Source organism: Macaca fascicularis, chromosome 6, assembly GCF_037993035.2.
Source record: "Macaca fascicularis isolate 582-1 chromosome 6, T2T-MFA8v1.1".
Taxonomy (NCBI): domain Eukaryota; kingdom Metazoa; phylum Chordata; class Mammalia; order Primates; family Cercopithecidae; genus Macaca; species Macaca fascicularis.
In genome coordinates, this window is record NC_088380.1 from 39,429,033 (window position 1) to 39,446,316 (window position 17,284).

The 17,284-nt window shown below is 36.9% G+C and overlaps 1 protein-coding gene across 11 annotated transcripts in view; it reads right to left on the reverse strand.

Moving 5' to 3' along the window:
- Positions 1-17,284, reverse strand: part of FYB1 (FYN binding protein 1) — a 165,859-nt gene that overhangs the window by 33,519 nt on the left and 115,056 nt on the right. For all 11 annotated transcript variants that reach the window (XR_012413620.1, XR_012413621.1, XM_005556774.5 and 8 more), the window contains 5 exons: positions 6,345-6,391; positions 4,435-4,454; positions 3,852-3,886; positions 2,796-2,916; positions 14-173 (listed from right to left, as the gene is read on the reverse strand). Coding sequence is in view for 9 of the 11 variants with exons in the window: in XM_005556774.5 (XP_005556831.3) it covers positions 14-173; positions 2,796-2,916; positions 3,852-3,886; positions 4,435-4,454; positions 6,345-6,391 (383 nt within the window). In the remaining 2 variants the exon portion in view is untranslated. The remainder of the gene's footprint in view (positions 1-13; positions 174-2,795; positions 2,917-3,851; positions 3,887-4,434; positions 4,455-6,344; positions 6,392-17,284) is intronic.

Here is a 17,284-nt window from a genome sequence, read left to right on the forward strand (position 1 = left end):
AATTTGCACTCACATGAACCCCTGGCTGTTCTGCCCAGCCATTTTCCTTCTGGGTTGTCTGTGATACGGATGATTTCAATTTGCTCTCCTTGCTTGAAGCTCAGTTCATTCTTTCCTCCTTTGACATCACAACAAGCTTTTGCAAGATGGATGACTTGAATAGGGCCTGTTAGCTGCAAAGAGAAAACAATAATCAGAAAAGATTTCCTTATAATTTAGAAAATCTTCAAGGAATGCAATTTTGAAAGATACTAAATCTACAACTTGTGAACCTACCTATAACCAACATTTACAGGGTTTAACTAGAAATTGGGGGCTGGGCGCAGTGGCTCAAGCCTGTAATCCCAGCACTTTGGGAGGCCGAGACGGGCGGATCACAAGGTCAGGAGATTGAGACCATCCTGGCTAACGCGGTGAAACCCCGTCTCTACTAAAAAATACAAAAAACTAGCCAGGCGAGGTGGCGGGTGCCTGTAGTCCCAGCTACTCGGGAGGCTGAGGCAGGAGAATGGCATAAACCCGGGAGGCAGAGCTTGCAGTGAGCTGAGATCTGGCCACTGCACTCCAGTCTGGGCGACAGAGCAAGACTCCGTCTCAAAAAAAAAAAAAAAAAAAAAAAAAAAAAGAAAAGAAATTGAGGGTGAATGCTTTTCTTACAGGAGGGGTTAGGAAAAAATTACAGGGGCCAAGCAGGACCAGTTAAGGACAGGTGAATATGTGCATAGGGTCAGGAGAGTGAGGCAGGGATCTGTTGGCCTAGGAATTCTGCAAGAGGCCTGTAAAGGCAGCCCCCAATAACTGAATAGCACTTATGTACAACAATCCATGCTGTGTGCTATGTGTCTTTATGGAATATGCCAGGATTCCATTTGGAAGATGGAGTTTTTTCCCCTTTCATTGTTTGTAAAATTGAAGCAGACATTACCTGCTGTAAACAAGACAAAATTTCAGAAATGAGCTTGCAAATCAAAAAATAGCAAGCAAATGTTACATGAGGTCTTTAAAATTAATATTCTGAATAGTATGGTGGCTTATTGATAGAAGGGTAATGATCTTGGTTAGACCATGAATCCCATATTCTTAATTTTCTAATCCTAAATTGGTGTCTTTTCAACAGAATTTCTTGAATCTTTTGATATGCAAATATGCAAATATGCATTACGACTTTTGAAGAAGCTCTACCTTTAATTTATTGAATTTATGATGACATTAATTATAAACATATATCATTATCATGTACCACTAAGAAATAAAGAAAAGAATGTAAGTTAAATTATGATATGCCATGATGCTGATGAGGGTCAGTTCTCATATTTATTTAAATTTTTTTTTTTTTACCTATTATGTATTATCATCTTGTGAAAGGAATATAGGTGGTGAAGTCCTAGTCTTGACAGACTTTTAAGTTCATATTTAATGGTATGATTTCCATACCCTATCTTTTCTCACTAAAAATATTATTTGAATGAATGAGTGAAATAATGTAAAGCTGATTTCTCCAAAAGAAACATATGGAAAAACTTCACATAATTCCTTTAAATCTACAAACAAGCTCTCCATGGAAAGTATGCTATATAGATTTTTCATAAATTAACTGAAATTATTTTTTCCCTTGAAAATATAAACATTGGTAGTCATGCATTCTGTGTAAGTAAAATGTTCTAATATTAATACTGTAATCATAATTTTACTTATATATAGCGAGTTTTTTCAAAATCAAATGAGAATCTTATGATACAGTGCCTGCTATGCATTATTTTAGTTCCGTAACACACTTTCTGGAGTAGTATCATTTATTCTCCCTTAAAAGATTAAACATCAGTGGCTCAGAAAAGTTAAGTGATAAGCCCAAGATTACATAACTTGTATGTACCACTGGAATTTGAATCAGTTCGTCTAACTGACTTAATGCTATATGTTTTCCTTGCACCATGCTTTGAACCTTTGCTTTAATACAATAAATATTCTGGGAAGTTATATATAAATCATTTTTTAAAAATTTGAGCCACATATTAAATGCTCCAGAGAAATAAATATTTAAAGAAAGCATACTGTGAATTCTTTTTGAAAGAATAATTTTGTAATTCAGATAATCACCCTAAATATGTCTGACATGCCAGACCCATGCCAGATGAGCCATGTCATCAAAGATAGTGTAGCCAGGAGAAAATAGCCCATGAGTGTAGCGTTTACTGGTGGTAGTATGGTAGAAGACACACAATTACCAGAGATCAGAGAATACAGGGGTCAGAATCCACATAGACAAAGAGGGATGAGAAACAGCAGGTATCAGAAGTCAGCATGTACACAGACTTAAAATAAAGGCAATAATGTAACTCATGTTTAGATACTAGCAATTAGAGTAGCTCATGGAAATCTTATTCTGAGACAGGTCTGGTTCACCCTGGAGACACCTGTGTCCAATACCCCACTATAATACATACCATAGGGATATTTATGTGTGTGATGCTAATTCATAGTATAAGCAGGCTAATATGAAATGCATTATGGGGAGAGCCAAGATGGGTTTGAAAAAGTAAATATTCATTCACTCAATCCACATAAATTTCCTGGGTGCCCACTAATTATGAACCACCATATTTTTAAAAATTTTATTATATTAGTTAAGGGATAAGATGGTGTATTGGACAAAAAAGTACTTTTATGAAGATAATTACTGTTTAGAAAACAATGAGTAATTCTTCAACTATGTAAGGTTTCAAGAATGGTACCCCTTTTGTGTGAAAGGTATAAAAAGATGTTATTCTTTCACCCATTAGCAAGAAAGCCCTTACTTTAAATTTCTTCTTTATTTCTTGTTCTTTCTTTTCTTTCTCTTTCTGTTCCTTTTTCTCCAGCTCTAACCTCTTCTTTTCCTCCTTTTCTCTTTTCTTCTCTCTTTCTTTGGATGCTTCTCTGTGAATAAAAATTGTTAGGTTGTTTTCGCATCTGCAGGTGTTGATGTGTCAGAACTCCCTACCTAGAAGTTTCTACTCATAGCAGAAAAGGTGGTATCTGAAGTACAGATAAAGGTAAAAAGGCAAAGGTTCTCAAAATCCAGAATGTGTGAGATTATTTTTAAAACCAGTAGGAGGCACACAGCTGAGGATATCTTCTAAAGGCTCTGCTTTCCCTGACAACTTGTGCCAACAAGTGGAAGCTACCATTTATAAAGGCCCCATTCTTGCTGTATGTTCGCATAAATAGAATTTGTCTCTTTTTCTCTCTTTCATATGCACATGTGCCTGTGCATTCACAGGTACACATGCAAACCTTGGCTCTGAAACTTGAGTCAGAGTTAGTTGAATAAACACCGGGTAGAGAAAATTAAGGTATCTGAGATCAACATATGATAAAGTAAGATAATATATTCATTTCTACTTTCACCCACTTTCCAAGAAATTTCTTTTCCAAGAAACTTCTTTTTTTAACATCTTTCCACTTTAGCAGCTGACACTTTGGCATCTGGGCGCCATGATAAATTATTTTTCATAGCACCCCTGTGGGTGGAGCTCTGTTCAGGTGAAGAAGGGGTAATGTAAATGAACTCATCTGCACAAGGATACACTAAGAGTAAGAAATCAGATTTCTGTCTTTGATTTCCTGACTGTGGTTTATCTCATAGGCACGTCTCTGGCCTCTCATACAACAGCTTTTTAACAGAGTTCTTCGTAGAACTCTTAGAGAACTAAATAATTTTTGGTCCTTTAAATTGAAATAAAAGTTATATGACAGTCATTTGAAAAAAATCGAGCTTCCCTCCTAGTGTTGTTATGTATCCACTATCCCTCATACAAAACATTGTATTCATCTTTGAAGAAAACTGCCATGGTAAAAAGTGTAATTCATACATGTCTTCATATGTTTCTCCTTCACTCTCTTGTTCCTGTAAAGAAAAATATTGATAATGATTAATTTTTGTTATTTAAAAAGTTAACACACATATATTACATTGCTTAGACTTAAAATAAAGGCAAGAATGTAAATTTTTTATAATTTGAACCACGTATTAAATGGTCCAGAGGAATAAATACTTAAAGGAACCATACTATGAATTATTTTTGAAAGAATAATTCAAATAGTAAAACAACTTGCATTGTATGTAAGTTTGGCTTGTTTAAAATATTTTTTTTCTCCTTAGAAATAGACTGGGAAAGCAAAAACAAAAAGATTTCCTTTTCTATCTTGCTATATAAATCAGACGTGTAGTCAGACTTAAGTTTATGTTCAGCACTACAGCATTATAATGAGTCAGTGTGATGATTGGTGTGTAACGTCTTAAGCATTTTAGATGAAATAAGATTAGAAATGGAAAACTATCATTACTCATAAGAATTTTCATCTGTTTGGTTTGTACCAATATGGAGTGAATCATAATACTTGTGAAATATTCTAATTATATCAGTATAATATAAGAAGAGAGAAAAATCTGACCTCATCTAGGTTTCCAGCACCTAAAATATTAAAAAAAAATTTTAATAAATTTGTAATAAGGAAGCACTTTAATGTAAGATTATTGGATATAATATAATGATATTCAAAATAGTTCATAATCTAACAGAACTTAATGCTTTATCAAAGATACAGAAATAGAAAATAAAATATGTACTTTAGATCTTTACTATGGCTTTTATTTGATGATGGTGACTTAATTATAAAATCATTTAATTGGCTTTCATCAAATAATGCAAAGGCCAATAAATAATTAATACACTATTACCTTTATGCGCTTGTATGGAACAAGGTATAAAAAAGGTCACTGTTTCACACCTTTTTACTTATTAGTTCCCAAGGATTTGTTTTTATGTATCAAACAAATCAAGTTAATTGGATTTAAAAAAATTAATACTCAAGAGTTCAGTGTAATATCAAAACTAATTACTGAATATTGAAACACAATCCAATATTAAGAGGAATAATATAATAATATTAATAATAAAAACAGTGTGGTGTTTGTATAAGAACAGGCAAATAGACCAATGTAATAGAGCAGAAAATTCAGTGACATACACAAATGTACATAAATAGGCCCATAATATACACATACACACACATAGAGCTGATATAATATAAAGGTAGCACTCTAAATTAATGAGAAAATGATGGATTGTTTAGAGGACAGCAAAGAGAAAACTGGCTCCATGCATGAGGCAATCCTGGATTTCTACTAACTCCTCAAAGGGAACTGCAAAGAGATCAAAGACCTAAATATATTCATGTGATAAAGTCTACAGGAAAAAAATGAGAATATTCTTATTTTCCAGGAAAAAGGACTTCTTAATAGCATAAATGACAAGGCAAAATTAATACATTTGATTATATCAAAATTTATTTACATTCAATGAAGGACAGCATGGGCTAAGTTAATAGATAACTGACCGAATGGGAGAAGATATTTGCAGTGTTGGAAATTGACATGACATTAATGTCTGAAATATAAAGGAACTCCTACAAGTCAACTAGAAAAGTATACCACTTCCAAGAAAAAAATGGTCAAAAGGTAGAAACTGGCAACTTACAGAAGAAGAAACCACAAAGGCTTATAAGCAAATAAAGTGCTCAAACTCAAGAGTAAGCAGAGATATAGAAATTCAAAGGAGATATAATTTGATACACATAAGAGAAAAATGGAAAACTGAATAACAGGACCGATTGATGAGAGTGTAGAGAGATGCATCTCTTCTGGAGAGCATGCCAGTCATACTCGGTCAACCTCTTCTGGAGAGCATGCCAGTCATACTCGGTCAACCTCTTCTGGAGAGCATGCCAGTCATACTCGGTCAATCTAAGTATTCCATAGTTCTGAGCAACCATTCCACTGCGGGATATATATCTTAAAGGTAAGTCTCTGAGATGTCCGCATGGGGATGTATACAAGAAGGTGCATTGCATTGTTGTTTGTGGTACCAGTGAGTTTGAGGCAAGTGAAATATGGATGCCTACCATGGAGTACTGTGCAGTCGTTAACAGCAACAGACTACACACACACATAGTGATATGAATGGGCCCCAAAACCACATTATCCCGATTGTACAAAAATACTAGAGAAACCTATAATATATGCTTTGTGTGAACTAAATAGATGCATACACGTCACAATATGTGAAGAATTTGTGCAAACACGCATACACATTAAATATGTTCGAATATTTGTCTGTAGTAAGGAAGGAGGAGAAAGGAAGTGAGTTATGAGGATAAGAGGGAATAAACAAATGAAACAAGAGAGGGGCCCTGCACAGACCAATGATAATAATGACCTATTAATGAACCTATAAGAATGAATAGCTCAAACTTCTGTACCTGAGTTTACAAATAAATAAATAAAATATGTTTTTGTCCTTTACCATCAGAGTGCATGACACCATCTTGATTGTCTTCATTGACAGGGTTTCTGAAAACAAGAAAGAAGAAACAGTGAACACGGAACAAGCAGATGCTCACTTTACAATGAAAAAGAGAAAAGGATTATTTTGTGAATTATTCTTTTCTCTTGAATATTTGCCCTGATTTAAAGCTTCACACATCACTAGCATAGGCTTTAGCCTTATGTTTATGCTGCTCCTGTGGCAGAAAATGGAGAATTGGGAAACTTGAGTATAGCACTATCCATTCATAGTAGACTCATACAATTCATTCGTTGCTTCTGGAGGGTAATATGTTTTCCATTAAATTGGCAGTAAATCAACACTTCAATTCTGGGTTATGAGGGCATTTAATTGGTTCTACGGTACACATACAAAAGAGAATTAGTTCTAGGGCTGGGTACCATGGCTCATGCCTATAATCTCAGCACTTTGGGAAGCTGAGGCAGATGGATCACTTGAAGTCAGGAGTTCCAGACCAGCCTGGGCAACAGGGCAAAATGCCATCTCTCCTAAAAATATTAGGTTGGTGCAAAAGTAATTATGGTGTTTGCCATAAAACGAATGGTAAAACCCACAATTACTTTTGCACCGACCTAATACAAAAAATTAGCCTGGCATGGTACTGCACACCTATAATCCCAGCTACTCAGGAGGTTGAGGTGGGAGAATTGCTTAAGCCTGGGAGGCAGAGGTTGCAATGAGCTAAGATGGCACCACTGCACTCCAGCCTATGCAACAGAGTAAGACTCTGTCTCAAAAAAAAAAAAAAAAAAAAAAAAAAAAAAAAAAAAAAAAAGAATATAGTTCCAATCCGTGACTCCTTCCTTTTCTCCAGATGGTTTCGTCTTGGCTTCATTTTTATCACCCTGAACTCCAAGGTGCTTCATTCCAACGGCTTCACTCTAATTGCCCCTAATAGCATTACTGATACCTGGGCCCCACAAATCCCTATTTATGTATATGACCATTTGTATTTTCTATTCCTATTCTCAGGTTAATTAACATAGCTGGAGAAAATTGCTGTCAATTTTACTGACTCTGGACATTACAAACAATTGGTATGAAATCTCAGCTGTATCCCCCTCTGCTTTTCTACAATCTCATCACTCTTTTTTGTGTAGTCAGCCTTCTCTTGCATTGTCCTTCTCCACACCTATTAAAAATGTTTACCACTTTCTTCAATCTGAGATTCCTCTCTGCTCCCCTATAATCAGATGACCTTGTTTCTTATTTCACTGATAAAACAGCAGTCATTAGGTGTGAGTTCTCTTAAGAAAATACATTTTCTTAACCCACAAACTCATCTTCAGTTATACCCATCCTTACCTTCTCTCTACTCTCTGAACCTGTGCTATTAATTTCATCTGAATTCTCAGTAATTTTACTCCATCGATTACCCCCTTTCTTCCATGTGTTGCTTTATTACTTATATTCTGCTTACTTCACTCTTTGCCCTTAAATCTCTCATTCTTTGTTTTCTTCCTCAGCCCAAGTTACTGTTTCCATAAGAAACAAACACTTCACTTTACCTCTGTGAATTCTTCACATCACCACAAGATATTCCTCCTTTATCCAGCCAAGCTAAGGAAAAGTTGTCTTTATTCACTGACTCTACTTCCTCTCCTCCCACACATTTCTTTCCCAACTGCAATCTTTCCCCTATTGCCACTTCTTCCCTGAGACTATTCTTAAAAATACTAGCTATCAAATCCACTGGACCCTCTCAAATTGCATCTTACTCGATTGCTTTGTGGCCCTGGACAGTACTGGCCATTTTGCCCTCTTTGAGTTTCCTTTGTTTGTTTCCATGAGAAATAGCTCCTGGCTCACTTCTTGTCTCTCTGGCTACTACCCCACAATTTTCTCTGTGGTTTATTTTCTTTTGACTTATCTTTTAAATGATGATGTTCTGTTGTGTTCTGGTCTTGATTCTCTTCTTCTTTTTTCACTTTGCAGTTTTTCCTAAATGGTTTCATGTACCTCCACAGCTTTATATATGATCTTAATGTTGGCGAATTCCATGTTGAAATCTCTAGCCCAGGTTTCCCTTCTGAGTTTCCGATTCAAATGTATACATCTTGGGTGTCCTACAGCCAGTTCCATATTACTATCTCAGAAACTGAGGTTTCCCCCTTTTAGCCCAGCCTAAACCTGCTCTCCCTACTAGGTTTCTTTTCTTGGTGAAAGGCACCACAATTCACATATCCATCAAGCAGCAACTCATCCTTTGTTTTTCACTCATCTTCAGTCCCATGCCAAATCAATCATCAAATTACATCAGTTCCTTATACTAATTCACTTCCCTCTTCCATTTCTCCTCTCTCCCGCTAGACACAAAAATAGGATTATATTATCTCTGGAGTGGGCTTTTGCAGCAGCCATCTGGTCAGTGTTCTAGTAATCAGAATTACTCCTTCTCTTCCCTATCCTGATAGTCCCTTCTCCAACTTTTGCCATCTTTCTAACACAAAAATATGATTATATCACTCTCATGTCCAATAGTCAAACTCCTTAAAGAGTTAGGAAAGAATATTACTTGAACATTACTTGAGATGCTGGTTGCAAAATGTGTGTTTTACCACATTTGAAGAATGTGGGCTGGAAGTGCCTTTTTATCACTAAAACCATAATATGGGCTCAGTGGATACATTTGTAACTCAGGAAGAACTGTCATGGATATCTATCTCAGTCTCTACTTGAGATGGTAAATATAGGTAGGGACTAACTGTTAATCTAATAAATTCACTTTAAAAAATAGAAAATTAAAAATTTAACTTATATATGCTTAGCTTTCTATTTGCGTAAGTGTAAAGGCCCTGTTAATTAACTCATTAAATTTGTCATGACAAGACACTGCTTTCTTTAGTGAGCCTTTTTCATCCTTGGAACATTCAGAATTAAATACAGACATGATGGAATAAACCAAACTCATAGTAAAAACAATGTGTGGAATAAGTTTTATAACCATTGAGACAATGTATGTACAGTCAATTTTTTTTACATATTTGTAATATTTAAGAGATTTGTTACGTTAGAAAATATTCAGTTAGACTTGTCACATCAATTTAAAATTTGTGGTTTAGACTTTCTAAATTTTAGGTGAAACATTAAGGAGTCTAGGTATTGAGTGTCAATGGCTGCTCACATCAAAAAAGGAGAGTCAAGCAAACATTATTAGTTCCAGATGAAAGAATACACCAAAAAATAAAAGAAATAAATTTGATCAAGCCACCTCTACCTCCTACTGTCAATGTATAGGAAATACAGAGGAGAGAGGGACATATAGCTATATTATAGTGAGCAATCAGAAAAATCTAGATGTTGGGGAACTATAGTATCCACAAACAACTTGATATCCTCAACAAATAAATTGCAAAGAATTAAAAAAAGACAGGGAGAGTGAACCTATATCTTAAAAGAGAATAACAGTCCGGGCATGGTGGCTCACACCTGTAATCCCAGCACTTTGGGAGTCTTCTGAAGTGGGTGGATCATCTGAGGTCAGGAGTTTGAGACCAGCTTGGTCAACATGGTGAAACCCTGTCTCTACTAAAACTACAAAAATTAGCTGGGTGTGATAGTGGGCATCTGTAATCCCAGCTACTTGGAAAGCTGAGGCATGAGAATCTATTGAACCTGGGAGGTGGAGGTTGCAGTGAGCCAAGATCATGCCACTGCACTCTAGACTGGATGACAGAGCGAGACTCTGTCTCAAAAAAAAAAAAAAAAAAAAAAAAGGAACAACAAAACACAAAACATATATGCCAACAAAGATGTGTATACTTTGTATTCTTATTCAAACAACTTAAAAGACATACATGTTGTAAGAGATAACTGGAAATTTGAACACTGACTCGGTATTTTATATTAATGCACAGAATCTATTTTTTTAGGAACACATACTGAAATATTTATACATGAAATTACATGATGTTTTGTATTAGTTTCAAAATATTATAAGAGGCAAGTGGGTGAGGGTATAGATAAGACAAGATTGGTCATGAGTTTATAGTTGTCAAAGTTGGTGAAGGGAACATGGAGGCTCATTATACTATTCTTCCTGCCTTTTATATGCTTAAAATTTTTTTGCAATAAATATACTTCATAAAAAGTATAAGAAAAATCTAATTGCAAATACTATTGGATATTTATGGGAACTGGATATGGTTCAATTTAATAGATTTACGAGAGTCATTTAAATTCTTGAGAGGATTTTGCTTAGTGGGGTGATTAAATGTGTTCATTCAGATATCTGGAATGTTTAAAAATGAAATTAAATATGTTAATATATACATGCAATATGAAACATCAAAGGAAGTTTCATTAACCACATTTATAAGCAGAACTATTGATTTGAAAGAATTTAATTTGAGCCATGTGAATTGTCCAATCATTAATCAAAGATCCCCCGAAAATAATTCTAATTTAAGTACAAATTACTAGATGTATAAATAAAATAACAAGTCACATAATATAAATTTAAGTACTTAAAGTAAAATAGGCCTTTGCATTACTAACTTTGATGAATTGAATATTAATTAAAAATATGAAAATACCTAAGACATTAAAATACACTGACATTGTACAGAGTAAAATCCATAGCTCTTTTTATGGCATACAAGGTTCTTATGATCAACCTTGCCCTGTAAAGCTTTATTTCTCATATTTCCTTTTCTTACATTATCTTCTCACATATGAACAGCAAACTCATATGCTGTCTGAACTCTGTCTGGTTTCCTGTTCCTTCATGCTCAGCCCACGCTTCCCTTCTTTGGGATAATCCTCCCGTCTCGGCATCCTCTGCTTGCAGTCCTTTCATTCTTTTCTTTCCTTCTTTCTTTCTTTTACTTTTTCTTTCTTTTTTTTTTTTTTTAAACACAGAGTCTCACTCTGCTGCCCAGGCTGGAGTGTAGTGGTACAAGCTCTGCTCACTGCAACCTCTGCCTCCAGGGTTCAAGTGATTTTCTTGCCTCAGCCTCCCGGGTAGCTGGGATTCTACAAACGCCTGCCACCATGCCCAGCTAATTTTTGTATTTTTAGTAGTGACAGGGTTTTACCATATCGGCTAGGCTGGTCTCGAACTCCTAACCTCAGGTGATCCACCCGCCTCAGCCTCCCAAAGTACTAGGATTACAGGTATGAGCCACCGCACCTGGCCTCCATTCTTTAAGCCTCTCTTTTAAACAGTCCTTCCTTTGTGAAGTTGTCCCTGATTTCCTTAAGCCTAATCATTGCTTTGCTTCTCTGCATCATCCATCCATCCATCCGTTATAGTGATTATTCTATATTCCTTTGTAATTATAGGTTAATTGCTTCAGGTCTCTCTTTTCACTACCAGGGCATAAACTCCTTAAGGAAAGGGATTGTCACTTTGCTAGTTAATTTATTATTATGATTATCCTTTTAGAAAATTATTAGAATAATTCCTGTCATGATAGGTTTTTGATTTTTTTGATGAATTAACAATATTCTTATAATGCCAAGAGACTAACTTTTATTACTAAAGCAAATTATCATTGGTGAAAAGGATGTTAAATCAAAAAGACCACCAGATTTAAGCAATTTACTTCCTAAAACACCTGTATGAATAACAAATACTTCTAAAAGGAAGGGTATTTGCATAGCATATTCATACATGTGTGTCTGCACATTTATGCAAAGCATTTATTACTTGTAGACAATGTTTACCTGCACACATTTGTTTTATTTATGGACCCAAAATATGAATCTTAGTGCCACTTTATATAGGCCTGAATTTATAATATGTATATTATTAAAATGTTCAATAAATATGAAATGGTGACTATAATAGCAATGATGGTGAAGAACAAAAGGAAAAGAGATGAGGAAGAGAAATAGATGCAGGTGCACTGAGTAAATTCAGATCAAACTGTCAGCAATTTCACCAAGGGTTCCAAGCATGGAGAAAAGCCCCATAGAGAGAGCAAGAGAAAAACAATGGAACCAGTCACAGCCCAAGTCATAAGAAACTGAGCAGAGGGAGGGGGTGAAGAAGAAGAAAAGGAAGCTTACCAGTTATGATAATAGATCTATTCAATAAAGCCTCTCACTATAGATCTTTGTTTTTATGTGATAGCATGTAGAATTAAACAGGAAAAGTAAAGTTAATGACTGTCATTTTTAGAACGCTTATTAGTGTCTTATTTCCTGACGTATAAAGATGTAAAACTGTTGCCCTCTATATTTTTCTTTTCTTTCCTTTTCTTTTCTTTTCTTTTGTGTTTTTTGGAGACAGGATCTCACTCTGTCCCCCAGGCTGGAGTGCAGTGGTGAGATCACGGCTCACTGCAGGCTGGATCTCTCAGGCTCAGGGATCCTCCCACCTCAGCCTCCCAAGTAGCTGAGACAACAGGCGAGTGCCACCATGCTCAGCTAAACTTTTGTACATATGTGTGTATGTGTGTATTTAAATTTAAAATACAATATAACTTTGGCCTCAACTACTTTATTTTCAAAGTTATTTAGGATTTCTGATTCTCACCTGTCTCAAATCTTTTATGCTCTTAAGACATCCTGACTTGAATGACACGATTGCAAGTTACTTCCGGGAACAGCTTTAGGAGTAGGCAGAACAGGCTGCAGATGATAAAGTTCACCCTGTCTTCTAAAATTCATTCCTTGATCCCAATTACAGATTCCACTCTACACCCTAGGGAGAACTGTAAACCTTAGGGAAGCCATTGCTCCCCGCTGCTCAAACGCTCAGCTTCTGCAATTCTCCCCTCTCTCCGCTCTTATCATTATATATATATATATATTTATATATATATTTATATATATATAATATATATAAATATACACATATAATGTATATATAATATATAAATACATAAATATACAAATATAGAAGTATATTTGTAGACACAGGGTTTTACCATATTGCTCAAACTGGTCTTGAATTCCTGGATTCATGTGATTGGCTCACCTTGGCCTCCCAAAGTGCCGGGATTACAGGCATGAGCCACCATGCCCAGCTGGCCTTTATACTTTATTGGCTATTCATGCATTTAGCTTTTAATTATCAGAATTTTTTTTTAAGAAGGAGGAAGAAATCTACATGACACATTAAACTTTGTTCTATACCTGCCTTATTGGGAGTAAAATCTTGCGACCCTTTCTCTGGAACATGTCTTCCTATATTTAACCCATGAGGAATTTGAAAACTGACTTGCTAAAGCCAACACTTTCCAACTGGTGTGACAGAAGACTGTCTGGCAGCGGGCTACTGATATGGCAAGTCTCAAGTTTCAGAACATTTTAAGCATCTCTAATCAAAACGGTTATAATGGTAAATTCTTACTTTTCCTCCAATTTTACAGACAAAAAATAAAACATGCACACAAACAGAAACCAAAAAACCCTTTAAACTAACTGTGAATGACTTCAGGGTAAGAACTGTTGAAGTTTTCCTTTTCTAACCTTAGTCACTTCCCATTATTTATTATTTTTTATTACTTCACTTTTCCTGTCTCATTACTATTAATAACCATGTAATTTGTTTGATATGCCAAAACACTCAACCATTGATTCTGTTTTTTTTTTTTTTTTTTGAGACGGAGTCTCACACTGTTGCCCAGGCTGGAGTGCAGTGGCGCGATCTCGGCTCACTGCAAGCTCCGCCTCCCGGGTTCCCGCCATTCTCCTGCCTCAGCCTCCTGAGTAGCTGGGACTACAGGCGCCCGCCACCGCGCCCGGCTAATTTTTTGTATTTTTAGTAGAGACGGGGTTTCACTGTGGTCTCGATCTCCTGACCTTGTGATCCACCCGCCTCGGCCTCCCAAAGTGCTGGGATTACAGGCTTGAGCCACCGCGCCCGGCCATTGATTCTGTTTTAATATGAAAAATTATGATGTTAAAATTATAATTTAAAAAGGTACCAAGAAATATATTACACTAAAAGATGTTGATTTGAACATTAAAAATAATAAACATGCTCTTTTGACCCATTTCATTTTCTCTTCAAATGCCTGAGTAAAAATAGCAGAAAATGTAACAAACTGATTTCTGACCACTAGGTGGGGAAACAATACAATTTAAAATACAATCTAACTTTGGCCTCAGCTACTTTATTTTTTAGTTATTTAGGATTTCTGATTCTCACCTGTCTGAACTCTTTTACACTCTTAAGACATCCTGACCTGAATGATATGATTGCAAGTTACTTCTGGGAGCAGCTTTAGGAGTCGGCAGAACATGCTGCAGATGACAAAGTCCACCCTGTCTTCTGAAATTCCTTCCTTGATCCCGATTAGAGATTCCACTCCACGCCCTAGGGAGAACTGTAAACCTTAGGGAAGCCATTGCTCCCCGCTGCTCTAACGCTCGGCTCCTGCAATTCTCCCCTCTCTCCATCCTTATCATTTTTCCTGCTTGACTGAATCTTTCCCATCAGCCTACAAATGTGCTGTTATTACCATCTTTAAGAAGGCTCTTGATCTCATTTCTCCCATCAGTTACTGTTCCGTTTCTTTGGTTTCCCTTTCTTTGTAAAGGAGTTGTATATATTTTCTCTGTCCAATTCTTCTCCTTTCACACTCTTTTAAAGCCATTTCAATCAGCCTTGTATCCCCACCACTCCTGACAACTTCCCCTGCACTGACCTCCACAGTCCTCACTTTTTGGCCTCCACCAGCACCTGACACAGTTGCTCACTGACTCCTCCTTGGATGCTTCCTTTCCTGGGCTTCCAGGACCCCTGCTTTATTGGTTGCTCCTTTTATTCTCCTTTGCCCCTTCTCCTCCTACTAGGCCTCAGAGAGTTATAGTGCCCCAGAGCTCAGTTCTTTTCTTCCCTGTTTTCACTCCCTTCCTTGATCATCTTAACGAGCCTCACGACTTTCAGCGTGGAATATATTCCTATTTCTCCCCTATGTTAAACCCAGAACTCTCTCCCAAACTCTCCACTTCTTACCCAAGTGAATGCTTAAAAGGTACCCCAAACTTAACATAGCCATGACCTCCAGATCTTCCTCACCTTTGTTAAACAAAACTTGCTCACCTTTGTTAAACAAAATCTAGGAGGCCATTTTTTTGGACTAAATTCCTGCACTGCGCCCCAGAAGACCGACTAAAAATCAAAATGGAATCACCCATGCTCACCAAACGGAAACTGAGTTGTTATCTGGCCTTTGGGGAAATCAGGAGAGAGAGAGAATGGCCTAGTTGCCCGAAGAGGCCAATTTTCACCTTCTATCATAATAATGAAGCTCTGTTTTAATCTTTACAACAAAGAGGGACCTGAAGTAACCTGATGTTAACCAATCCATTATTTTTCTATTGTTCTATTTCCCTGTACCGGCCCTACAAGGAAAGTAACTTTGAAATGACCAATCCACTTTTTGTTCTTTGTGTCTGCTTTCTTCAGTTCTTTTTGTTTATAAAGCCAACCTCCACTGCTTCACTCGTTGGAACACTTACTTTATTTTATGGAACAAAGTGTTGCCCGATTTTAGACGTGCAAATAAAAACTCTTGAGATCTTTAGATTTGCCATAATTTTAACATCTTCATCATTTGACATCCTCAGCCTCCTCATGGTGGTGCTTGGGCTGACAGATGCATGATCCTGACAGTCGCTTGGGCCAAAAACACTGGAATCACCCATTCTAGATTCCCCTTTTTCCTTCATACCCTAAATCCAAATTCTTTTGTCTCTCCCTTCAAAATACATCCAATATATGGACACTTCTCACCACCTCCACTGTTCCCAACATGGTCAGTGCTACTGCATATCTTGCCTGCATTTCTGTAATATCTGAGTAACTGGTTTCCCTGCTTTGACAATTGTCTACTTACTGTCTCTTCTCAGCATATCCATTAAGGTGATTTTTATAAAGCACAAGTCAGAAAACATCACTGCTTTGCTCTAGCTCTTTAATTGGTTCCCATTTCACTTAAGATAAGGGTTGCAGTCTCTGTCACGGCTTACAAGGCCCTACATGAGCTGACTCCTTCCCTACTGTTCCTTTCCTTGCTCTCTCTACCTGCTCTCTCTGCTTAGAACAGTCTTCCTTCATGTCTAACTCCCTTACTTCCTTTGAATCTTTGCTCAAGTATCACTTTCTATTAGGTTGGTGCAAAAGTATAAATATATAGGAAGCTACCCTTGCTTCTCTCAAGCAGTAACATGTTGCCCCAACGCCACCCTCACACTCCACCTCCACCACTTACCTCTGCTCTGTTTTCCCTTAGGAAATATGTTAGGAAGTATCAAGTGCTAATACCATATACTTTACCTGTTTATTACTTATTTATTTTTGAGACAGGGTCTTGCTCCGTCACCCAGGCTGGAGTGCAGTGGCATAATTAGGCTCACTGCAGCCTCGACTTCCTGGGCTGAAGCAATTCTCCTGCCTCAGCCTCCTGAGTATCTGGGTCTACAGGCATGCACCATCATGCCCAGCTAATTTTTAAATGCGTAGTAGAGACAGGGTCTCACTATTTTGCCCACGCTGGCCTCAAACTCCTGAACTCAAGCGATCCTCCCACGTCTGTCTTTCAAAGTGTTGGGATTACAGGCGTGAGCCACTGTGCCCAGCCCTGTTTATTATTTTCATTTCTTTAGTCCCTGCTTTGCAGAGGTCTTTGTTTGTTTACTAATATTTCCTGAACTCCTGTTACAAAGGCACAATGTAGTGGCTCAAAAAATCCTTGTTGCATGACTGTAAAGGAAATCTATTAGATCTTGACCTGAGAGTGGTCTTTGATTAGAAAATGGAGGAATGCTTGCAGGTTGGCAGAGGGAATGTTTGGGAAATACCCCTGTATGTGTTTTGAGGACTGGTGCTGTGAGAAGTACAGAAACACCTACATCTTTCACAATTCTTCTTACAGACTACCCTGTACATTGCCCCTTCATGTGAAATATAAGCTTTTGAGCCTGAACATCAAGGGCCATTT